Source organism: Lepisosteus platostomus, chromosome 5 (assembly GCF_059453375.1).
Source record: "Lepisosteus platostomus isolate fLepPlt1 chromosome 5, fLepPlt1.hap1, whole genome shotgun sequence".
Taxonomy (NCBI): Eukaryota; Metazoa; Chordata; class Actinopteri; order Semionotiformes; family Lepisosteidae; genus Lepisosteus; species Lepisosteus platostomus.
In genome coordinates this window covers 1,307,272-1,332,842 of record NC_142615.1, presented here as the reverse complement: position 1 = coordinate 1,332,842, position 25,571 = coordinate 1,307,272, and the positions used below count along the sequence as shown (strand labels likewise).

Genomic DNA, 25,571 nt, shown 5'->3' with positions numbered 1-25,571 from the left:
GGGCTGGGCAGCTTGTTCCCCACCCCCACCCCCCTCTGTGTACAGAAGCACGGCTCTGGGCCTCAGTCCTGGTTCTGCTCGTTATTCGCAGGCCGGGCGGCTCGCGAGGAGAGAGAGGACGTCGCCGGAGACCTCGCTGTCTGCGCCCGCCCCGCAGAGCCCACGGTAACACGGCCCCGGGTTCGAGCAGACCCCCCCAGCGGGGCTGTGCTCAGCCTCCTCCCTGTGTCCGAGTGTGACCTGTCCGGGGGTCTCTCTCTCTCCCTCTCCCAGGCGGTCCAGGGCTCCCCCAGTGCTCCGGGCGGCGATGAGGTCAGCTACTCCACCGTGAACTTCGCAGAGGCGGCAGCAGGACCCCCGAGAGGACAGGGCGTCCCCAGGGAGGGCGAGACCACCGTTTACTCGGACCTCAGGACAGGGAAATAGGAGGAGGTGGAGGTTACATCAAGTCTCCACCGGGGGGCGCTGTGTGATGTACCTGAGACTCCCCCACCTGCCTGAACACGATCCACCAGGCCACAAAGATGGACGCTCAGAGCACAGCAGCAGAGCTCTGTCGCTGTTGCTTAACAGCACGGACGGTTTTGAACTCAAAAGAGCTTAAAACCTGTGGGGGATATTAATTCAGACCCCCTGTCTCGAACGTTTCCTGTACAGCTTAGTCATGAACCAGTAGGTGTCTTTACTGACCAGTTGTTCCACTGTACAAGGTGGTTTTCACGAGTTAAGGGCTTCTCAAGAAACGCGCTGGCGTCTTTCCTCAATCAGTATTGTGTCCGATATTCACTGCACTGAAAAATGACTTTACTGCGTATTCACCGACACCGTCTGTTTCCGGAATACGCAGTCCCGTTTATCCTCTAAAAAGACCTGGCGTTGCTATACAACCTGAGGATCGTTTCCCTGGAGGAGGAGGAGGAGGAGGAGGAGTGTCATTGGAGAGGAGGGACACGGGACTGGCGAGCTGTTTAATTGAGGGGCGGAAGTGGACTCTCCTGTTTAATTGACTAGCGGAAGTGGACTCGCCTGTTTTACTGAGGGGCGGAAGTGGACTCACCTGTTTTATTGAGCGGCGGAAGTGGACTCACCTGGTTAATTGAGGGCCGGAAGGGCGCTCGACGCCGCTTCGTCTGCAAGCTGAACAAACGAGTATCGTTGTCCTGCTCTCCTCGGATATTCACTGTGCCCGTCAGTAAGAAATAGTTTTTACTTCACGAATAGTTGTGTTTACGTGTCTGCCTGACTGTTTATTCGGTGAAATCGCGAGTTTATGAAGCCAGACGGAGTTTTTCCTTATTCACTTAGATTCCCCGTGCAGGTTGTGAATTGTACGTCTAGTCATGAAACCCGACAGCGTTTTCCCTGAATCATCGTTATATCCTCGCTGTGCTGACTGTTCATTTAAATGTCTAATTTCGCTAAACCAGGCAGTGATTTTTGTGAATAATCTTGGTATACGTTCACCGTACTCGTTGTTAAATGTGCTGTCTAGTCGCTAAACCGGACGGAGTTTGTCCTGAGTGCGCATGTTCACGGTACTGGTTGCTAATTTTAATTTCCACTCACTAAACCGGACGGAGTTGGTTCCTATTAATTATTTGATATATTTTTCCTACGGTCCGTTAGTTAATTACCGTGACTAAGTTTTTCAGTAATAATTATCTTGTATATTCCCCGTGCTGGGTGTTAATTTGACTGTGTAGTCACAGAACCAGAAGGTGTTTTCCATTAATACTTATGTTTTCCCTCTTCTGTTTATACATTTTAATTTATACTCATTAAACCAGGCAGTGATTTTCCAGAATTATTATCGTATATATTCACCGTACCGGGTGTTAATGACACTGTCTAATCACTAACCCAGACGGTGTTTTTCCTGAATAATTGTTTTACGTTTGCGGTACCTGTCCTTAATATTACTGTTTAGTAACCAAACCGTGCGGAATGTCTTCTTACTAATTTTCTTATATATTCAGTGTTCTGGTTGTTAATTATACCGTCTAATCACTGAACCAGATGTTATTACTGAATATCTATGCGACATATTCCCTGCACTGGTTTTTAATTTTAATTTCTAGTGACTAAACCGGACAGTTTTCCCTTGTTGATTATCTTGTATCTTCACCGTGCTGGTTGTTAATTTTACTGTGTTTTCACAGTGCCATACAGTGTTTTTTTAGGAATAATTGTGTTATCTTCACTGTACTGTTTGTTAATCTTGAATTAGTCATTAAACCAGACAGTATTTGTCTAGAATAATTGTTATATTCATCGCACTGGTTGTTAATTATACTGACTAATCACTAAATCAGACGGAGGTTTTCATTAATATTATTCCTGATTATTTACGTGATATATTCCCTGTACTGGTTGTTAATTTTCATTTCTAGTCACTAAACCGGGCAGAGTTTTTTCTTATTAATTATGTTCTATATTCACGGTACTGGTTGTTAATTATACTGACTAGTCACTAAATCAGACGGAGTTTTTCATGAATATTATTCCTGATTATTTACGTGATATATTCCCTGTACTGGTTGTTAATTTTCATTTCTAGTCACTAAACCGGACAGAGTTTTTTCTTATTATGTTCTATATTCATGGTACTGGTTCTTAATTGTACAGTTTTGTCACTAAACCTTCCAGTGTTGTTAACGAATACTTGTTCTATTTTCACCTTCCTGGTTGTTAATTTTAATTTCGAGTCACTAATCCAGACTATATTTTTCTTGAATAATTATGATAAATTCGCCGTGTTCGTTTTTAATTGTACTGTCTCGTCACTAAACCCGATGTTTTTCATGAACACCTGTTACATATTCACCATACTGAGTTAATTTCTAGTTCCTAATCCGGGCAGAGAATTTCCTAAATATAATTGTTCTATGTTCACGGTACTGGTTCTTAATATTACTGTTTAGTAACTAATCCATACAGAAGTTTTCCTTACTAATTTTCTTATACAGTATATTCGCTGAACTGTTTTTTTATTATACTGTCTAATCACTGAACCAGGTGGTGTTTTTCCTGAATATTTCTTAAATATTCATTGTGCTGGTTGTTAATTGCACTGTCCAGTCACTGAACCAGGTAGTTTTTTATGAAAACTGTTATATATTCACTGTACTGGTCATTCATCCTACAGCTGTCACTAAACCAGCCAGTGTCTGCAGTGGGTGTCCACTGGGATGGTTATTGTCAGTGATAATTACACTGACAGGACAATGGTCAGTCACTGACCATAATGGTTGATAATTGTACTTACTGTCTAGGCACTAAACCAGGTGGAAATGTTCCTTATTAATTATGCTATATTTACTGGACTGCTTATTAATTATATTGTCTAGTCACTAAACTGAACAGTTTTGCCTTGTTAATTATCTTGTTTTCACTGTGCAGGTTGTTAATTTTACTGTGTAGTCACAGGACCACAGTGTTTCTCTTGAATACTTGTTCTACCTTCACTGTACTTTTTATTAATTTTGATTTATAGTCACTAAAGCAGGCAGTAATTTTCCTGAATTATTCGCCTTACCAGTTGTTAATTGAACTGTCTACTCGTTAAACTAGATGGGTTTTCCTGAGTACTGACAGGTATGTGATATAGTCCCTGTCCTGACTGCTGATTGTACTGGAGTCACTAAACTAGATGGGTTTTCCTGAGTACTGACAGGTATGTGATATAGTCCCTGTCCTGACTGCTGATTGTACTGGAGTCACTAAACTAGATGGGTTTTCCTGAGTACTGACAGGTCTGTGATATAGTCCCTGTCCTGACTGCTGATTGTACTGGAGTCACTAAACTAGATGGGTTTTCCTGAGTACTGACAGGTCTGTGATATAGTCACTGTCCTGACTGCTGATTGTACTGGAGTCACTAAACTAGATGGGTTTTCGTGAATTCTGTTGTGTATTCACTGTACTGGTTGTTAATTTGAATTTCTAATTACTAATCCAGACAGTTTGTCCATATTAATTACCTGTCATATTCACTGCACTGTTTAATTGTGCTTTCTAGTCCCTCAACCTGATGGTGTTTTTCATGAATACTCAAGTTCTATATTCACCCTGCTGGGTGTTAATTTTAAGTCACTAAACCGGATGGAGTTTTTCCTTATTAATTATGTTCTATATTCACCGTGCTGGTTGTTAATTACACTGTCCAGTCACTGAACCAGGTAGTTTTTTATGAAAACTGTTATATATTCCATGTACTGGTCATTCATTCTACAGCTGTCACTTAACCAGCCAGTGTCTGCAGTGGGTGTCCACTGGGATGGTTATTTTCATTTATGAGTTATTTTTTCTTGACACTGGTCAGTCACAGATGATTATAATGATGACTAGAGCCCAGTGCCTGGACACCCATGGGTGTCAGGAGGAGGAGGAGGAGCCCGGGGGTGTGAGGAGGAGGAGGTGAGGAAGAGAGCCTGTGGACAACACGCCTGTGTTTCTCCAGCACAGCAGCTCTGGGCCGGAGCAGTCGGGACTCGGTGGAGCACAGGCTGCCTTCAGGCCTGTTTATTCCCACCAGACGCAGGGAGGGACTGGGAGTGGGGTAACACTGTCCCCCGCTGGAGAGGGCGCCCCCACACCTGCAGGTAGAGGACAAGGGGGTCTGCTTGACTGGTCCTGAAGGGCAGGTGAGGCTCCCTCGCAGGCGACGCTGGTCTTCCACGATCCCACTGGGAGCAGACCGGACCGATCCGGATCCGCGCTCTCTGAGGGGGTGGAGCAGGAGTCGTCTCTGGGAGACGGCCAGGATGTTCCTCCTCCTCCTCCTGCCTGCTGGAGCCTGTGAGGATGGCGATGGTGATGAAGAGCTGCTGGTGCCCCTGGTCCAGGTGGAGATCTGGAGCCCCAAGAGGACTCCTCCTGCTTTGTCTCTCAAAAGCGTGAGCAACATCACAGCGGGCTGGATGAGGAGTTCATATGCAGGTTGGATGCTCTCTGCTGTATTAACTCCCTAATTTTCCAGGATGTCCAGAGGCTGGCAGTGGGAAGACAGGTGTGGATTAGTTGGGATGTGAGTTGGATGATCTCTCCTGTATTATTTTCCAGGATTTCCAGAATCTGACAGTGGATAGACAGGTATGGATACAGGTTAGATGGTCTCTCCTGTATTATTTTGCAGGATTTCTAGAGGCTGGCAGTGGGAAGACCGGTATGGATGCAGCTTTTCGTCTAAGGATGGTCTCTCATGTCATCTTTTTTTCCCTACTTATCCGGGATGTCCAGAGGCTGACAGTGGGGAGACAGGTGTGGGTTAGTTGGGATGCATGTTGGATGACCTCTCCTGTATTATTTTCCAGGATGTCCAGAGGCTAACAGTGGGAAGATGGGTTAGATGACGTCTCCTGCATTCTTTTCCCCAGTTTTCCAGAGGCTGACAGTGGGAAGATGGGTATGGATTAGTTGGGATGCAAGTTGTATTATTTTCCAGGATTTCCAGAATCTGACAGTGGGAAGACCAGTATGGATGCAGGTTAGATGGTCTCTCATGTAATCTTTTTCCCTACTTTTCAGAGATGTCCAGTGGCTGACAGTGGGAAGACAGGTGTTGATTAGTTGGGATGCATTTTGGATGATCTCTCCTGTATTATTTTCCAGGATGTCCAGAGGCTGGCAGTGGGAAGATGGGTTAGATGGTGTCTCCTGCATTCTTTTCCTTAGTTTTCCAGAGGCTGACAGTGGGAAGACAGGTGTGGATTAGTTGGGATGCATGTTGGATGATCTCTCCTGTATTATTTTCCAGGATGTGCAGAGGCTAACAGTGGGAAGATGGGTTAGATGGTGTCTCCTGCATTCTTTTCCCCAATTTCCTGAGGCTGACAGTGGGAAGACAGGTGTGGATTAGTTGGGATGCATGTTGGATGATCTCTCCTGTATTATTTTCCAGGATGTCCAGAGGCTAACAGTGGGAAGACAGATGTGGATTAGTTGGGATGCATGTTGGATGACCTCTCCTGTATTATTTTCCAGGATGTCCAGATGCTAACAGTGGGAAGATGGGTTAGATGGTTTCTCCTGCATTCTTTTCCCCAGTTTTCCTGAGGCTGGCAGTGGGAAGACAGGTATGGATTAGTTGGGATCCATATTTGATGACCTCTCCTGTATTCTTTTCCAGGATATCCAGAGGCTAACAGTGGGAAGATGGGTTAGATGGTGTCTCCTGCATTCTTTTCCCCAGTTTTCCTGAGGCTGGCAGTGGGAAGACAGGTATGGATTAGTTGGGATGCATGTTGGATGATCTCTCCTGTATTATTTTCCAGGATGTCCAGAGGCTGGCAGTGGGAAGATGGGTTAGATGGTGTCTCCTGCATTCTTTTCCCCAGTTTTCCAGAGGCTGACAGTGGGAAGACGGGTATGGATTAGTTGGGATGTGAGTTGTATGATCTCTCCTGTATTATTATCCCTAATTGTCCAGGATGTCCAGAGGCTGACAGTGGGAAGATGGGTTAGATGGTGTCTCCTGCCTTCTTTTCCCCAGTTTTCCTGAGGATGGCAGTTGGAAGACAGGTGTGGATTAGTTGGGATGCATGTTGGATGATCTCTCCTGTATTATTTTCCAGGATGTCCAGAGGCTAACAGTTGGAAGACAGATGTGGATTAGTTGGGATGCATGTTGGATGATCTCTCCTGTATTATTTTCCAGGATGTCCAGAGGCTGACAGTAGGATGATGGGTTAGATGATGTCTTCTGCTTTCTTTTCCCCAGTTTTCCAGAGGCTGACAGTGGGAAGACAGGTATGGATTAGTTGGGATGCATGTTGGATGATCTCTCCTGTATTATTTTCCAGAATGTCCAGAGGCTGACAGTGGGAGGACAGGTATGGGTTAGTTGGGATGCATTTTGGTTGGTCTCTCCTATATTATTTTCCAGGATTTCCAGAGGTTAACAGTGGGAAGATGGGTTAGATGGTGTCTCCTGCATCCTTTTCCCCAGTTTTCCAGTGCCTGACAGTGGGAAGATGGGTATGGATTAGTTGGGATGCGAGTTGTATTATTTTCCAGGATTTCCAGAATCTGACAGTGTGAAGACCAGTATGGATGCAGGTTAGATGGTCTCATGTAATCTTTTTCCCTACTTTTCTGGGATGTCCAGTGGCTGACAGTGGGAAGGCAGGTGTGGATTAGTTGGGATGCATTTTGGATGATCTCTCCTGTATTTTCCAGGATGTCCAGAGGCTGACAGTGGGAAGACAGGTGTGGATTAGTTGGGATCCATGTTGGATGATCTCTCCTGTATTATTTTCCAGGATGTCCAGAGGCTGACAGTGGGAAGACAGGTGTGGATTAGTTGGGATCCATGTTGGATGATCTCTCCTGTATTATTTTCCAGGATGTCCAGAGGCTGACAGTGGGAAGATGGGTTAGATGGCGTCTCCTGCATTCTTTTCCCCAGTTTTCCAGTGACTGACAGTGGGAAGATGGGTATGGATTAGTTGGGATGTGAGTTGTATTATTTTCCAGGATTTCCAGAATCTGACAGTGGGAAGACCGGTATGGATGCAGGTTAGATGGTCTCTCATGTAATCTTTTTCCCTACTTTTCCGGGATGTCCAGTGACTGACAGTGGGAAGACAGGTGTGGATTAGTTGGGACCATGTTGGATGATCTCTTGTATTATTTTCCAGGATGTCCAGAGGCTGACAGTGCGAAGATGGGTTAGATGGTGTCTCCTGCATTCTTTTCCCCAGTTTTCCTGAGGCTGACAGTGGGAAGACAGGTGTGGATTAGTTGGGATGCATGTTGGATGATCTCTCCTGTATTATTTTCCAGGATGTCCAGAGGCTGACAGTGGGAGGACAGGTATGGGTTAGTTGGGATGTGAGTTGTATGATCTCTCCTGTATTATCCCTAATTGTCCAGGATGTCCAGAGGCTGACAGTGGGAAGATGGGTTAGATGGTGTCTCCTGCATTCTTTTCCCCAGTTTTCCAGAGGCTGACAGTGGGAAGACGGGTGTGGATTAGTTGGGATGTGAGTTGGATGATCTCTCCTGTATTATTTTCCCTAATTGTCCAGGATGTCCAGAGGCTGACAGTGGGAAGACAGGTATGGATGCAGGTTAGATGGTCTCTCATGTAATCTTTTTCCCTACTTTTCCAGGATGTCCAATGAGTGACGGTGTGGATTAGTTGGGATGCATTTTGGATGATCTGTCCTGTACTATTTTCCAGGATGTCCAGGAGTTGGCAGTGGGAAGATGGGTTAGATGGTGTCTCCTGCGTTCGTTTTCCAGAGGCTGACAGTGGGAAGACAGGTAAGTATGCTGATTGGACTGTCTCCTGTGTTGTTTTTCAGGATGTCCACAGGCTGACAGCCTCTAGGATGACAGGTATTGATATGTGGATTTGATGGTCTTTCCTGCATTCCGTAACCTAATTTTCCAGGATTTGCAGTGGGAAGGCAGGTATGGATGGGGAGTTGTGATGGAGGTTAGATGCTCTCTCCAGTCTCTCGTTTCCCTAGTTTTCCTGATTGTCCAGAGGCTGACAGTGGGAAGAGAGGTGTGGAGTTGGGATCGAACTTGAACTCTCATTCATTCTTTTCCCTGATTTTCCTGGCTGTCCAGATGTTGACGGTGGGAAGACAGGTGTGGACGAGGAGTTGGGAGGGAGGTGAGGAGCTCTCTGCTGTCTGTCTTTCTTCCTCTGTGGCGTCTCTCTGCTCGTCTCTTTCTCTCAGTCCAGCTGCATGTGGTCTGTGAAACAGCAGCTTCGCAGTGCTGAGCTGGGATTAGGACCGGTGGGTTGCAGAGTTCAGGGTTCGATTCCAGAGGGGGACACAGCTCTTGTACCCCAGAGACAGGTACTTCAGTTACTGTTCTGATATCATGTTTTATTATAGAGGTGTATTGTAGACAGTGTAGTGTTGACAATAGTGTGCTGATGTCTCATGAAGGCTGTACCTCAACACTCGCATTTAGTGACACTGTGTGCTAAATGCTCACCTGTACTGTGCTTTAGTACTTGAACCTGTGTACAGTTGTAATACTCAGACCAGTGAACTGAACTCATGCCTGTACTGAGCTTTAATACTCAACACACCTGTGTGCTGAACTAAAACCTTTTATTCTGCTTCAGTACTCAACCCTGTGTGCTCAGCTCTCACCTGTACTGTAGTTTAATACTCAGACACACCTGTGTACTGATTCTTCAACTGTACTAACTGTATTGAGCTGCAATGGTGACACTGACACACCTGTGTGAAGAACTCTAATATGGACAGTTGTAACACTCAGACCTGTGTACTGAACTCTGTATGTTGTACTATAATACTCCAAGACACACCTGTGTGCTGTAGTCTCAACTGTACTGAGTTTTAATACTCAATGACAAGCCAGTATTCTGAACTCTTGTAGTGTACTATAATACTCACAGCTGGACTGAACTCGCCTGTAGTGAACTTGAATTCTCAAACCTGTGTGCTGAACTCTCTCCTACACTGAGCTTTAATACTCTGACACACCTGTGTGCTGAACTGTATTGTTTTAGTGTTTGAACCTGAGTGCTGAACTGTTGCCTGTGGTGTTGTAGTACTCAAACTTGTGTACTGAACTCTCGGCTGTATTGAGCTTTAATACGTTTTGACACACCTGTGTGACGAACTCTAATATGTACAGTTGTATTACTCAGACCTGTGTACTGAGCTCTGAATGCTGTGCTATAATACTCCATGACGCATCTGTGTACTAAATTCTCAACTGTACTGTCCTGTAATAATCACAGTTCTGTGTGCTGAATTCTCCACTTTAACAAGAGATCGGTGTGCTGTGCTGAACTTTACTACTCAATGACAAACCAGTACTATGCGCCGTTCCCTGTCCTGTGATTTAACACTCAAATCTGTGTACTAAACTCTCCTGTGCTGAATTTTAATACAGTGTCACACCAGTGTGCTGAGCTCTTGCCTGTACTGTACTAGTCCTACCTGTGTTCTGATCCCTCGTCTGTAATCCAGGCCACTTCTAAATCATGTGATAAACCTGTGTGTAACACCTGTGCTGAACTCTCTCAACTTGCTTAGACCAGTTATTAAATCTCGCAAACAAAATAAACTGACAGTATCGGAAAATCGTACAAATTTTGAATTAAGTGCACCTTTGTAAACGTGTGCTGTATGTTGGCCACATCCTTCCTGCTCCCTAGCTGCTGTACACACATGAAATGGGCTCTCCTACCAACCTTAATCCTTTCTGGTCTTTTTGATCTGGCGTCTGTATTTCAATTGAAGCCTCACTGTCTTGTGTTTGACTGTTCAGAACAGTTTGACTTTCTGCTGGTCCGCTCCTCTGTTGTGAGAGAGCACTGTCTCCTTCTCCAAGGGATCAGCCAGGAAGGAGACGGGTCATAAACACGGGCACTGATGTGGGTCTCCTCCACAAGTCCCATCCAATAAGCACAGGTTGTGCAGCACATTTCACCCAGAACTGTTCAACATCTGTGTGCTGAGCTGACAAGTAAGTAGTTTGTGGGTAGAACAGTCTTGAAATCGAGCTGTTGAATTCAGTTCACCTGCACTCATTCAGATCACAAACACAGCCTGTGACACAGCATGTCCTCCAGAAATATAAGACCTGCAGGAATGTATTTTATGTGTGATCTCCCATAGAATAACCACCAGTGGAAATGGAGCACTCTTGCAAGACTTGAAAACAAAGGAGTGTATTTTATTTGGTTGGCAGAATGCTTTTCTGCTGTACTTGGGGGAAAAAGCATCTTAAAAACATGCTGCTGTACTGTATATGTCTGTTTCGTGAATCTAGTAGCACAAATCTCCTGGTCTAGAGCATGTTTGCAGTGCAAGAGGGCTGCTTCTTGTCTGTTTTGTTGCCTCGTTCTGAAATGCTGGCAGTATGGTGTTGCACATTGAAACTTCATCGCTGTTGTGATGTGGAGGCTGCATATTCGCTAGTTTCATTGTGGTTTTAAACGTACTCATCCTTCCTGATTCAGTATAACTTTGGAAAGTTGTTGCAGTTCACCTTTAATGCTCACAGTAACATCTCTATGATGAAGACTCACCTGTACTGAGCTTTAATACTCTGCCCTGTGTACTGAACTCACCTGTACTGAGCTTTAATTCTCAAACGTGTACTGAGCTCTTCACCTGCACAGTTATAACACTCAGACCTGTTCACTGAGCTCTCATCTTTATTGTAATACTGAAGTCTCATGTGCACTTTTGTAATTTCAGAAGTATGTGCCTGTGCTATTGTACTGTATTTCCCAGAGCGGTGTGCTGGACTCTGCCTGTTCTGTTCTAATACTCAAACAGGGAGACTGAACTTACCTCTTCTATTATGATCAGAACTATGCAGTGAACTCTGCCTGCTGTAGTGAATTCTGTACCTGTACCATTGTATCCCTCTACCTTACATAGTGAACTCTATACCTGTACTGTTGTAATACTGTGACCTGTGTCCTGAACCCTGTACCTGTACCATTGTACCCTTCTGCCTTGTGTACTGAACTCTGTACCTGTACTGTTGTAATACTGTGACCTGTGCCCTGAACCCTGTACCTGTACTGTTGTACCCCTCTTCCTTGTGGACTGAACTCTGTACCTGTACTGTTGTAATACTGTGCCCTGTGTCCTGAACTCTGTACCATTGTACCCCTCTGCCTTGTGGACTGAACTCTGTACCTGTACTGTTGTAATACTGTGACCTGTCCTGAACTCTGTACCATTGTACCCCTCTGCCTTGTGGACTGAACTCTGTACCTGTACTGTTGTAATACTGTAATCTGAACACTGTACCATTGTACTCCTCTGCCTTGTGTAGTGAACTTTGTACCTGTACTGTTGTAATACTGTGACGTGTGCCTTGAGCTCTGTACCTGTGCCATTGAATACTGAACTCTGTACCTGTACTGTTGTAATACTGTAATCTGTGTCTGGATCTTTATACCTGTACCATTGTACCCCTTTGCCTTCTGTACTGAACTCTGTACCTGTACTGTTGTAATACTGTGCCCTGTGTCCTGAACACTGTACCATTGTACCCTTCTACCTTACATACTGAACTCTGTACCTGTACTGTTGTAATACTGTAATTTGAACCCTGTACCATTGTACCCCTCTGCCTTGTGTCCTGAACTTTGTACCTGTACTGTTGTAATACTGTGCCCTGTGTCTTGAGCGCTGTACCTGTGCCATTGTATACTGAACTTTGTATCTGTACTGTTGTAATACTGTAATCTGTGTCTGGATCTTTATCCCTGTACCATTGTACCCCTTTGCCTTCTGTACTGAACTCTGTACCTGTACTGTTGTAATACTGTGACGTGTGTCCTGAACTCTGTAAAATTGTACCCCTCTGCCTTGTGTTCTGAACTCTGTACCTGTACTGTTGTTGTATGGTGTACTGAATTCTGTACCTGTACTGTTGTAATACTGTAACCTGTGTCCAGATCTTTGTACCTGTACCATTGTACCCCTCTGCCTTGTGTCCTGAACTCTGTACCTGTACTGTTGTAATACTGTACTCTAAATACCCCTGTCTTGTGTCCTGAACTCTGTACCTGTACTGTTGTAATACTGTAACCTGTGTCCTGAACCCTGTACCTGTGCCATTGTACCCCTCTGCCTTGTGTCCTGAACTCTGTACCTGTACTATTGTAATACTGTACTGTAAATACCCCTGTCTTGTGTCCTGAACGCTGTACCTGTGCTGATGTAGTAGGGTGACCTGTGTCCTGAACTCTGTACCTGTGCCATTGTACCCCTCTTCCTTGTGGCCTGAGCACTGTACCTACTCTGTTGTAATAGTGGCCTGTGCTGTTGGAGTAGGGTGACCTGTCCTGAACTCTGTACCTGTGCTGATGTAGTAGGGTGACCTGTGTCCTAACCTTTCGTTCTATTGTAACACTAGAAGTCTCCTGTTGAACTCCTGTAGTGTTGTAATATTCTCTTTATTGTGGTAACAGTGAGCTTCCCCCTGTACGTTTGTACTAGTTTGATCTGTACTCAAACCTGTAACTGCATAAGTTCTTTCTCTTCTGACCTCTCCTGTAATGCCTACACCCTGCCTTATTCCTAAGGTAAACAGCAGGTTGTACTCTGCTGGAAGAGTCAGTGTGCTGCTACCCTGACACCTGTACTGTTCCAGTATCCCTCCGACTGTTGCGACTGTCCTGTTCTTTACTGATCACTCCGTAGAGCTCGCTGTGGTACTGTACTAGGTCTCTGACCACACGCTGGACTGCCCCACGTTCTGTCCTGTAGATCCAGGAGGGGTGGTCCTGACAAACTGGTCCACTGCCCCCCTGTGTCTGAACCCCACCCTGCAGCTGCGTCAGGGTCCGGACCTGTCTGCTCCGCTCTCGCCTGTGTTCTGCTGGAATGGCTGAAGGTGGGTGCTGGGGTCTTGCTTCTCCTGTGCTTCAGAGTTTAAATACTAACACTTCTGTCCTCAACACACATGGCTGCCTGTCTTTCTGGATTTGCTGTGTCTGCGTCTCTCTCTCTTCTTGGTCTCCCTGGGTAACAGCCGGCTCTCCCCGTCCAGCAGCAGTTGTGGCCGAGCTGCAGGCCTGTGTGGAGCTGGGTGCTGGGCACGAACGCAGCGCCCGCGGGTCTGGGATGGGTGGAACCGGTCCTGTGGGTGGGGGAGTAGAGAGTACTGACCCAGGGCCCGGCTGTGCTCACCGGTGAGACAGATTCAGCAGCAGCTGCTCCCTGTTGAAGAGCAGAGAGCGTGGTTCCCACCCCAGTGCCGGACCGGCGCCCTGGGGCCCGAGGTCTTGTGGGCTGGGCTCCGGTCCCTCTTCCTCGCCGCGCTCGTGGAGTCGGAGGGGCTGTTTCCCTTTCGATTTGCTGCTTCGTGTTGCTGAGGAAGTGGAGTGAGCCGAGCCGCAGTAACGGTCTCCCTCCAGCAGAGGGCAGTGTGTGTTTCTGGGTGTGGCTGCCTGTTCTCTAGCACAAGCGTAGTCTGTGCGCTGTGTGCGCGTATTGCACCACCTCTGAGCCGGTTCCAGACCAGGCTGTACAGATTGGTGTGATGAAATATGGGGGCAACAGCCGTGTCTACGACAGGAACAAGTATGAGGTTTATTCCCAGGGAAGAAAGAAACCGGTTTCAGCTGTGGAGCCCTCTTCAGGTGTGTGAGGCTATAGTGTCGCACACGTGGCGTCGCACACTGAGAGTGTCTATAATAGATGAAGAGATGTGGTCTCCACCCTCTCTTTCACTCTAACTAGGACAGTGCTGCTGCAGGTCCCCTTGAACTACATTTCCCAGCAGGCCTTGGGGGGGGAATAATGGTGGCCAATAGGATGCCTCCCCTGGGTTGATAAGGCACAGGTGCCGTCCGTTCAAGCCTGCAGCCAGTGTATAGAACGAGGGGGTGGGAGAGTGGAGGGGAGAGGTACTAGTTCACTCTTTGTGTGGGGCTGTCTGTGATGAAGGGAGAGGGATGAACACGCTGGGCTGTTCTCAATAAAAGGCGAGCTGTCCTGCTGTCTCCTGTTCCATTCTTTGGAGTCTGTGTTAATGTTTCAGGCCCAGCTGCAGGAAGTTTTTATAGAGTTTGCTTCCTTGTGAATCTCCAGCTCTCTGTGCAGCTCTGGTCAGAACTACATTACCCAGGAGGACCTGCTCGCTCCAGTCAGGTGACCAGGTGGGGGACTTGTGATTGGTCAGGAGCTGACAGACTCCTCCACAGCCCCCAGCCCCTGCTCTCCTCTCCCTCAGGGGAAGGGCAGGAGGAGCTGCTTGTGTAACTCCAGGTCCACAGGGACGAGGAAGAGGGGGTGCTCCTGGTTGGTGGCGAGCTGGCGAGGAAGGCCCCTATCCGCTGGGGTAGTGGGGTGTCTGGCTGACCAGCAGTTCTTCCACCTGTTTCAACTCAGAGAGTACAGGACGATTGTCCCTGCCCCTGTCCCTGTCCCTGCCCCAGCATCCAGCTCATCTGACCCCCCACCCACCTCCAACCCCAGCCCAGCTGGTCAGCTCTCAGGACAGACACTCACAGCCACAAGGTAAGGAAACAGGGCTCTTTATTCACAGATCAAGATGAAGCGTTCCAGAAACCACAAGACAAACCTCTAGTTCTTCTCCCAACTGTAGCTAGACGTGCAGTCGGCTTCCCCAGGCCTCTGTGAAGACAAGTCAGACTCCCAGCTCCCTGGCTCAGCAGTCAGACCTCCTCCCCCGACAGCTCAGCTCTGCAGCTCTTCCCTCCTGCTCTGCTCAGCACAACTGCTCTCTGTCCCCAGCAGCACCAGACTGAAGGCCTCCCCTCCTGCCTTTTAACTGTCTCCCCACCAATCGTCTTCCACCAATTAGGCAGGTGATTATAGGCTGCAGGTTGTTCTCCTGGGCCTCGTTGGGGATGATCCCATATAAAAATCAGACTGTTAAACGAGGGCTGGAGCTTGTTTTGTGTCTCAGAATTAATCTTGCTGGATGTCCTACAGGCTCCTCTGTGTTGGGGCTCAGTTGTTCCTAAAAAATCAATAAAAATAAAAGTGTAATTATGTGAATATTTGTGCAAAATAAATTAAAGCCAAGCATCTTGTTTTCGATCCCACAGCCTTTGTGTTAGAAGCCCAGAGCTCTTCCACTGAGCCACAGCATCTTTATATATCTGGGGCTCCTGTGTGCTCTTGGCCTTCCCAGCTCAGGGTTCGAGCCTGAGGGATAAAAGACAGACCGAATGAGCTCTCCTTCAGGACAGGAGCCAGTGGAGGAGTGGAGATGGTGCTGAGCTCCTGAGCACAAGGTTGTGGGTTCAAGTCCTGGCTGAGAGCTGAGATGAATTTGCAGTGTGATCCTCCCCAGCAGTGAGAAGTAAAAGCCCACAGCCCTTGTGTCTTTATTTATCAGTGTGTTACTGTCCACAAGAATTAAATTAACAAAAGCTCCAGGTCCTTCCAGGCTTTGAACCCACAACCTCCAGGCAGAAGTCCAGAGCTCTTCCCCTGAGCCACAGCATGTCTTTGTAGGTGTGGGGCTCCTGTGGGCTCTTGGTCTTCTTCCCAGTTCAGGGCTGAAACGGAGGGATAAGAGACAGACCGAATCCCTCTCCACTCCGGGCAGCAGATGGAGGAGTGGAGACGGTGCTGGGCTCATGACCGCAAGGCTGTGGGTTCAAATCCTGGCCGGTCCCTGGTAAGTATCACCCAGGTGAGTATCCAAGGTAAGTATGTGGGCTGGGTAGACAGGAGGGGTAGACAGGGCTAGGCAGGAGGGTGGGACAGTCAGGTTGAGAGGGTGGGGTAGGTAGGACAGGCAGGGCCAGGTAGTGCAGGGAGGAGGGTGGGGTAGACAGGCCCAGCTAGCAGGTGGGGGCAGGTCAGCTGAGAGAGGACAGGCAGGGCTGGGAGGTGCAGGCAGGGGGTTAGGTAGAGGGGGTAGATAGGGGTAGGCAGGGCTAGGAGAGGTAGACAGGTACAGGCAGCAGGAGGTGGGTGGGGTAGGCAGGACCAGGTAGGGTAGAATAGCAGGGGGGTGGGGTAGGTTAGGGGAGACAGGGGGTTAGGTAGAGCTGGGAGGGGCAGGCAGGATCAGGTGAGGCAGGAGGTGGCCTGGGCTGAGGAGGAGAGAGTAAGAGAAGGAGCAGAGAGGGGCCCAGGCCACAGGGGGGGGTGAGATAGGAGGGGTAGGAGAGAGGGTCAGATAGGGGGGGTTAGGGTAGGTAGGATAGAGAGGAGGGTCAGGTGAGGTGGCCTGGGCTGAGGAGGAGAGAGTAAGAGGAGGAGCCCAGGCCATGGGGGGGGGGGGGTGGTCAGATAGGAGGGGTAGAGGAGGTAGGCAGGGCTAGGAGAGGCAGGCAGGCAGGCAAGGAGGAGGTGGGTGGGGTAGGCAGGAGGGGGTGGGGTAGGTGGTGGTGGAGGATGAGGAGGGGGGAGGGTGGGCTGATGTTTTTTCATTCCTCTCCCCCTCCCCCATTAGTATCTAGTGTCATTTTATATATATATATAAATATTTATATATAAATTAGTATCTAGTACCTGTAATATTAAATACTAATGACACTAGTTACTAAGGGGGGTTAGGGTGAAAAAACCATCAGCCCACCACCCCCTATTCTACCTGCTCCTGCCTACCCCACCCACCTCCTCTTCCTGCCTGCCTTCTCTACCCTACCTAACCCCCTCTATCTGACCCCCCCCCCATGGCCTGGGCTCCTCCTCTTACTCTCTCCTCCTCAGCCCAGGCCACCTCCTGTCTACCTGACCCTGCCCTATCCTACCCAACTCCTACCTACCCTACCCTCTCCTATCTGACCCCCCCTGTGGCCTGGGCTCCTCTCTGCTCCTTCTCTTACTCTCTCCTCCTCAGCCCAGGCCACCTCCTACCTCACCTGACCCTCCTCTCTCTCCTACCTACCCTAACCCCCCCTATCTGACCCCCCTGTGGCCTGGGCTCCTCTCTGCTCCTTCTCTTACTCTCTCCTCCTCAGCCCAGGCCACCTCCTGCCTCACCTGACCCTGCCTGCCCCTCCCAGCTCTACCTAACCCCCTGTCTCCCCTAACCTACCCCACCCCCCTGCTATTCTACCCTACCTGGTCCTGCCTACCCCACCCACCTCCTGCTGCCTGTACCTGTCTACCCCTATCTACCCCCTCTACCTAACCCCCTGCCTGCACCTCCCAGCCCTGCCTGTCCTCTCTCAGCTGACCTGCCCCCACCTGCTAGCTGGGCCTGTCTACCCCACCCTCCTCCCTGCACTACCTGGCCCTGCCTGTCCTACCTACCCCACCCTCTCAACCTGACTGTCCCACCCTCCTGCCTAGCCCTGTCTACCCCTCCTGTCTACCCAGCCCACATACTTACCTTGGATACTCACCTGGGTGATACTTACCAGGGACCGGCCAGGATTTGAACCCACAACCTTGCGGTCATGAGCCCAGCACCGTCTCCACTCCTCCATCTGCTGCCCGGAGCGGAGAGGGATTCGGTCTGTCTCTTATCCCTCCGTTTCAGCCCTGAACTGGGAAGAAGACCAAGAGCCCACAGGAGCCCCACACCTACAAAGACACACTGTGGCTCAGGGGAAGAGCTCTAGACTTCTGCCGGGAGGTTGTGGGTTCAAATCCTGGAAGGACCAGGAGCTTTTGTTAATTTAATTCTTGTGGACAAGAATTGATAAATAAAGACACAAGGGCTGTGGGCTTTTACTTCTCACTGCTGGGGAGGATCACACTGCAAATTCATCTCAGCTCTCAGCCAGAACTTGAACCCACAACCTTGTGCTCAGGAGCTCAGCACCATCTCCACTCCTCCACTGGCTCCTGTCCTGAAGGAGAGCTCATTCGGTCTGTCTTTTATCCCTCAGTCTCGAACCCTGAGCTGGGAAGGCCAAGAGCACACAGGAGCCCCAGACTCATAGCGACACTGTGGCTCAGTGGAAGAGCTCTGGGCTTCTAACACAAAGGCTGTGGGATCAAAACCTGTAGAAAACAAGATGCTTGGTTTTCATTTAATTTGCACAAATATTCACATAATTACACTTTTTTTATTGATTTTTTAGGAACAACTGAGCCCCAACACAGAGGAGCCTGTAGGACATCCAGCAAGATTAATTCTGAGACCCAAAACAAGCTCCAGCCCTCGTTTACCAGTCTGATTTTTATATGGGATCATCCCCAACGAGGCCCAGGAGAACAACCTGCAGCCTATAATCACCTGCCTAATTGGTGGAAGACGATTGGTGGGGAGACAGTTAAAAGGCAGGAGGGGAGGCCTTCAGTCTGGTGCTGCTGGGGACAGAGAGCAGTTGTGCTGAGCAGAGCAGGAGGGAAGAGCTGCAGAGCTGAGCTGTGTCGGGGGAGGAGGTCTGACTGCTGAGCCTGGGAGCTGGGAGTCTGACTTGTCTTCACAGAGGCCTGGGGAAGCCGACTGCACGTCTAGCTACAGTTGGGAGAAGAACTAGAGGTTTGTCTTGTGGTTTCTGGAACGCTTCATCTCAAACTGTGAATAAAGAGCCCTGTTTCCTTACCTTGTGGCTGTGAGTGTCTGTCCTGAGAGCTGTCCAGCTGTGCCTCAGCTGCAGTAGGAGGAGGATGGGGACTGTGAACTGCACAGTGGGTCAGGACAGGTCCCTCGTCCCCTCTGAGCTGAAAAAGATGAAAAACTACTGGGTTTAGCTTCTGGGTGAGAGACTCCCCTGGCCAGGAGGTGAGAGCAGTCATGAGGATCAGCTGTTACTTGTTCCCTCATTCTCCCAGAGTGAATCCCATCAGAGGGTCACCAGCCCCCCTCCCCTGCAGCGACCTGAACAACAGGACCACTGAGCAGTAGGTCTACAAACTGTCCCAGATCAGTTTCTGTGTTGGAGGCGAGAGCTCTTTTCTATCTCTGCTCCTCCAACAGCACTAACACCCTCTGTCACTGCCTGCTTTTCAAATGTCTTCTGACCAATCATCTCTGTCCCAGGGGTCAGGTGACTGAATGGAGCAGGTCCTTGTGGGTGATGCAGTTCTCCCAGCCCTCTGCATGAGCTCTACTCCACCCCCCTCATTATACACACTGGCTACAGCCTAGAATTAACAGCTGCATCAGTAACCCGGGGGAGGCAGCCTGTTGGCCACCATTCCCTCATGGCCTGCTGGGAAATGTAGTGTAGCCTGGAGGGGATCACTCTGCTAGAGAATCAAGGTGGGGGAAGAAGCAGATGCTTAGAGACACACTGCCCTCTGCTGGCTAAAGGCTGTAAGTGCCTCTCCCCTCCCTCCATCTCTGAGCCAGACACCTCTTGGTGCAGTGATTTCAAACAGAAGCTGTGACTTTAATAAGGGTGCCTCTTTCCTTTCTATCTGAGGCTGCAGCGTGGGGGTTTGGGTACAGTGACAGGAGAGAACAGTCCCCCTGCCTGTGAGAATCATGAGATGTGGTGTGACCAGCCCCTGAGTTAATATTCACCACCTCCCCATAGTGACTTTATTCACAGCTCCACCAGCTCTGCTCCTGACACGGCTGTTCTCCAGTCAGGTTGCTTTTCATGATCAAGAAGACACCAGGACCCCTGCGAGTTGTGCAAATAACAGGCACAGCTTTGTGCTGGAGTACAGAGAGCCCCAGGGGTGAACTTACCCACATTGAGTTCAGAGTCCTTACACCAGACCCCAGCCGTACTCGGGAAATGATGATAAATCTGATATACCACTCAGTCACTGTGCTGCCACAACACAGGTAAAAGCTCAGTGTGTAAATATTAATGCAGAGGACAGATGTACAGTTCAACACAGGTCTGAAAACTACAAGTCAAGGTCTGAGAGAGCAGGAAAAGGCTGGAGTGTTACTGCAGCAGGTGGGGGAGATGAGGACACAGGGCTGCACACTGGACAGTATGTGTGACAGTTAAGGGTGGAGTGTTCAGTATTACAACAATGTACAGGAGAGGACAACACCAGTCAGACTATCACAACAGTACAGGTACAGAGTTCAGCACACAGTGACCAGACTTACAATACAAGCACAGTCAGGGCCTAGGGCTGAGTACTACTTTACAGGTATGAACTTAGGCCATGAAGCTGAGTACTACAGCGGTATAGTGAGATACACCTGTGAGAGTTGAGGGAGGAGGGTTGAGTATTACAACAATGTACATGAGAAAACAACACTGTTCCCATTAACAGCAGTACAGGTACAGAGTTCAGCACCAAGACTATCTATACAACACTACAAGCAGAGTCAGGGAACAGGTCTAAGTACTATACCAGTAATAAAAAAGCAGTATTTAAGGCAGAGTACTTCTACAGTGTAGTGTGAGATACACAAGAGAGTTCAGTACAACACTAAGGGCAGTGGAACAGAAGTAGAGGTGTAGGGTTCACTACAAACACTTGAGAAAAAGAATTTCAGTGTACATTTAAAGAATTTCACCTTAATGTAGTCAAGTACACCCCTTTCAAAAGTTAAGCAGAGAGTGGAGTACACAGTGCTGATTACATTAATACAGGGAAGAGCTCAGAGCACAGGCTTGAATATTACAGCAGAATACAGGGGAAAGATTAACACACAGGGCTGAGTACAACAACAGTACATGTTTCAGAATGTAAGCTTAGTACAGGTAAACGGCAAATTACTATAAAATACAGTGAAGTTCAGTAAACAATCTGACAACTCCAACAATACAGGTTAGGGACATGTCCGAGTACCACTGGTGTACAGGAGCAGAGTTCAGTAGAAGTTTTAAAATATAAACTCAGTACAAGTGAGTTCAGTACAGAACAAGGGACAGCTAAGAGCTTAGCATACAGTTCTGGTTATTACAATAGTACATGAATATTACAGCAAAATACAGGGGAAACCTTAGTACACAGGGCTGAGTATTACAACAGTGCAGGAGCAGAGTTCAATCCATGTTTCAGAATTCAAGCTCACTGTAGGAGCGGAGTTCAGTACATAGTGCAGGCGAGAGTTATAACAGTACAGAGACTTCAGTACACAATCTGACAACTTCAACAATACATGTTAGGGACATTACATATCTGACTGTTACAGCTGTACAGAAGCAGAGTTCAGTCCACGTTTCAACATTTAAACTCAGTACAAGTGAGTTCAGTACACAGCCCTCAATGTTACAACAGTACAGGACCACAGATCAGTATACAGGTCTGAGAATTACAACAGTACAGGAACAGTTCAGTACATAAGTTTAAACAACTGAAGCTCAGTACAGCACACAAGACAGCAACAGCAGTACAAGCCAAAGTTCACCACACAGGTTGAGTCATTACACACATTTCAGTATCACAACAGTACATGTGAGTTCAGGAAACAGAGCTAAGTAGTACAGTACAATGTACAGCTATGAGCTTAGCACACAGTTCTGATTATTACAATAGTACATGTTAGAGCTCAGAACACAGACTTGAATATTACAGCACAATACAGGGGAAAGATTAACTAAAGTATTACAGTACAGGAGCAGAGTTCAGTACATGTTTCAGAATTAAAGCTCAGTACAAGTGAGTTCAGGATACAGGTTCCAGTACTACATGTGAGGGTCATTACACAGGTCTGAGTTACAACAGTACAGGTGAGAGTTCAGCACACGTGACAGTGAGTATTACACGAGAATGTTAACACTTTTTACATTTCCAGGTTATACTGAATCGATGATGAGTGTGTTTCAAACGACAATGAAACTACCACCTGTACAACCTCCACCTCACAACACAACAGAGATGAAGTTTCAATGTACTGTCTGAGCAACACCATATCACCATCACGGTCTGCAGTTCAGAACAAGGCAACAAAACATCAGAGTCGTGAAAGCAGCCCTCTTACACTGTAAACATGCTCATGACCAAGAGATGTTGCTACTATACTCATGTAAAATATTTTCATGAAACCAATACAGCGACATTTTTTAGATTCCTTAAATATTGTGGAAAAAAGCAGTAAATTTGATGGAAGATCACACATAAAAGAGACATTCCTGCAGGGCTTATATTTCTGGAGGACATGCTGTGTCACAGGCTGTGTTTGTGATCTGATCAAGTGCAGGTGAACTGAATTCAACAGCTCGATTTCAAGACTGTTTTACCCACAAACACTACTTACTTGTCAGCTCAGCACACAGATGTTGAACAGTTCTGGGGTGAAATGTGCTGCACAACCTGTGCTTGCTGGATGGGACTTGTGGAGGAGACCCACATCAGTGCCCGTGTTTATGACCCGTCTCCTTCCTGGCTGATCCCTTGGAGAAGGAGACAGTGCTCTCTCACAACAGAGGAGCGGACCAGCAGAAAGTCAAACTGTTCTGAACAGTCAAACACGCGACAGTGAGGCTTCGATTGAAATACAGACGCCAGTTCAAAAAGACCAGAAAGGATTAAGGGTGGTAGGAGAGCCCATTTCATGTGTGTGTACAGCAGCTAGGGAGCAGGAAGGATGTGGCCAACATACAGCACGTTCACAAAGGTGCATTTAATATGAAATTTGTACAATACTGTAAGTTTATTTTGTTAGCGAGATTTAATAACCAGTCTAAGCAAGTTGAGAGAGTTCAGCACAGTTTTACACACAGGTTTATCACAGGATTTAGAATTGGGCTGGATTACAGGTGAGAGCTCAGCACACTGGTGTGACACTGTATTAAAATTCAGCACAGGAGAGTTTAGTACACAGATTTGAGTGTTAAATCACAGGACAAGGAACGGCACATAGTACTGGTTTGTCATTGAGTAGTTAAGTTCAGCACAGCACACCGATCAGTCGTTAATTAAAGTGGAGAATTCAGCACACAGAACTGTCATTATTACAGGACAGTACAGTTGAGAATTTAGTACACAGGTCTGAGTAATACAACTGTACATATTAGAGATCGTCACACAGGTGTGTCAAAAAGTATTAAAGCTCAATACAGCCGAGAGTTCAGTACACAAGTTTGAGTACTACAACACCACAGGCAACAGTTCAGCACTAAGGTTCAAACACTAAAACAATACAGTTCAGCACACAGGTGTGTCAAGGAGTATTAAAGCTCAGTGTAGGAGAGAGTTCAGTACACAGGTGTGAGAATTCAAGTTCACTACAGGTGAGTTCAGTCCAGCTGTGAGTATTACAGTACACTACAAGGGTTCAGAATACTGGCTTGTCATTGAGTATTACATCTCAGTACAGTTGAGAGTACAGCACACAGATGTGTCTTGGAGTATTATAGTACAGCGTACAGAGTTCAGTACACAGGTCTGAGTGTTACAACTGTCCATATTAGAGTTCTTCACACAGGTGTGTCAGTGTCATCATTGCAGCTCAATACAGGTGATAATTCAGCACACTGATCTGTCCCTGATTATTAAAGCGCAGTACAGTTGAAGAATCAGTACACAGGTGTGTCTGAGTATTAAACTACAGTACAGGTGAGAGCTGAGCACACAGGGTTGAGTACTGAAGTAGAATAAAGGTTTAAGTTCAGCACACAGGTGTGTTGAGTATTAAAGCTCAGTACAGGCATGAGTTCAGCTCACTGGTCTGAGTATTACAACTGTACACAGGTTCAAGTACTAAAGCACAGTACAGGTGAGCATTTAGCACACAGTGTCACTAAATGCGAGTGTTGAGGTACAGCCTTCATGAGACATCAGCACACTATTGTCAACACTACACTGTCTACAATACACCTCTATAATAAAACATGATATCAGAACAGTAACTGAAGTACCTGTCTCTGGGATACAAGAGCTGTGTCCCCCTCTGGAATCGAACCCTGAACTCTGCGACCCACCGGTCCTAATCCTAGCTCAGCACTGCGAAGCTGCTGTTCCACAGACCACATGCAGCTGGACTGAGAGAAAGAGACGAGCAGAGAGACGCCACAGAGGAAGAAATACAGACAGCAGAGAGCTCCTCACCTCCCTCCCAACTCCCCGTCCACACCTGTCTTCCCACTGTCGGCCTCTGGATAGTCGTGAAAATCTGGGAAAAGATGGCAGGGGAACCCAGCCTGTACCCCTACCTGTCAGTGTGACCCCTGTGGCTGGTGCTGCATGAGCTCAGAGAGCAGGAGGCTCTGCTGTCGGCTGTACAGATCACGAGTCTGAGGGCAGCAGTCCGGCTCGGTCCTGCTCCTCCGAGTCCGAGCACAGCACTCCCTCTGCTCCCCAGACTGATGGGGCGTCGTGCCCTCGAGAGAGACCCCCAGCCGAGAGGAACGAGCACATCGCCCCCCGGCACGGAGCAGAGCCTGAGCTCTCTCTTCCACTCCTGATGGGGGTGTCGTGTTCACTAGTCCTGCTTCTGTCACTGGTGTGTGTGTTCAAAATCACAACAACAACAGGGCTGCTTCTATTACAGACTGACCCCCACTCCTCCTGCTCTCACCTGACCTGTACCCCACTCTCACCAGACCAGTGCCCCCACTCCCCTCCTCCTCCTCTCACCAGACCAGTGCCCCCACTCCCCTCACCAGACCAGTGCCCCCACTCCCCTCCTCCTCCTCTCACCAGACCAGTGCCCCCACGCCCCTCCTCCTCCTCTCACCAGACCAGTGCCCCCACTCCCCTCCTCCTCCTCTCACCAGACCAGTGCCCCCACTCCCCTCCTCCTCCTCTCACCAGACCAGTGCCCCCACTCCCCTCCTCCTCCTCTCACCAGACCAGTGCCCCCACTCCCCTCCTCCTCTCACCAGACCAGTGCCCCCACTCCCCTCCTCCTCCTCTCACCAGACCAGTGCCCCCACTCCCCTCCTCCTCCTCTCACCAGACCAGTGCCCCCACTCCCCTCCTCCTCCTCTCACCAGACCAGTGCCCCCACTCCCCTCCTCCTCTCACCAGACCAGTGCCCCCACTCCCCTCCTCCTCCTCTCACCAGACCAGTGCCCCCACTCCCCTCCTCCTCCTCTCACCAGACCAGTGCCCCCACTCCCCTCCTCCTCTCACCAGACCAGTGCCCCCACTCCCCTCCTCCTCCTCCTCTCACCAGACCAGTGCCCCCACTCCCCTCCTCCTCTCACCAGACCAGTGCCCCCACTCCCCTCCTCCTCCTCTCACCAGACCAGTGCCCCCACTCCCTCCTCCTCCCCTCACCAGACCAGTGCCCCCACTCCCCTCCTCCTCCTCCTCTCACCAGACCAGTGCCCCCACTCCCCTCCTCCTCCTCCTCTCACC

General features: G+C 48.4%; 1 protein-coding gene and 3 long non-coding RNA genes across 15 annotated transcripts in view; 2 read left to right on the top strand and 2 right to left on the bottom strand.

Moving 5' to 3' along the window:
* Window positions 1-15,491, top strand: part of LOC148662360 (uncharacterized) — a 31,067-nt gene extending 15,576 nt beyond the window's left edge. For 3 of the 11 annotated variants that reach the window (XM_088631896.1, XM_088631894.1, XM_088631886.1), the window contains 6 exons: window positions 92-165; window positions 274-6,364; window positions 7,638-7,729; window positions 8,183-8,813; window positions 10,307-14,987; window positions 15,076-15,491. In XM_088631896.1, the coding sequence (XP_088488022.1) occupies window positions 92-165; window positions 274-426 (227 nt within the window). In that variant the 3' untranslated portion in view covers window positions 427-6,364; window positions 7,638-7,729; window positions 8,183-8,813; window positions 10,307-14,987; window positions 15,076-15,491. Of the gene's footprint in view, window positions 1-91; window positions 166-273; window positions 6,365-7,637; window positions 7,730-7,872; window positions 8,814-10,306; window positions 14,988-15,075 lie in introns of all 11 variants that reach the window. The other 8 variants (XM_088631893.1, XM_088631892.1, XM_088631889.1 and 5 more) reach the window with 8 other exon arrangements.
* On the bottom strand, window positions 14,989-18,009 carry LOC148662359 (uncharacterized). The gene is made up of 2 exons (XR_015936782.1): window positions 17,801-18,009; window positions 14,989-15,453 (listed from the first exon to the last, which is right to left on the bottom strand). It is a non-coding gene; the product is annotated as an uncharacterized LOC148662359 (long non-coding RNA).
* A 440-nt stretch (window positions 18,010-18,449) lies between these two features.
* LOC148662357 (uncharacterized) lies at window positions 18,450-24,888 on the bottom strand. 2 transcript variants are annotated; one of them, XR_015936752.1, is made up of 4 exons: window positions 24,128-24,888; window positions 22,525-22,683; window positions 18,953-19,070; window positions 18,450-18,864 (listed from the first exon to the last, which is right to left on the bottom strand). It is a non-coding gene; the product is annotated as an uncharacterized LOC148662357 (long non-coding RNA). The 2 variants fall into 2 exon arrangements; XR_015936751.1 differs by lacking the exon at window positions 24,128-24,888 and having other exon boundaries at window positions 22,525-23,615.
* Window positions 23,156-24,136, top strand: LOC148662358 (uncharacterized). The gene is made up of 3 exons (XR_015936776.1): window positions 23,156-23,256; window positions 23,606-23,869; window positions 23,917-24,136. It is a non-coding gene; the product is annotated as an uncharacterized LOC148662358 (long non-coding RNA).
* Window positions 24,889-25,571: the final 683 nt, after the last annotated feature.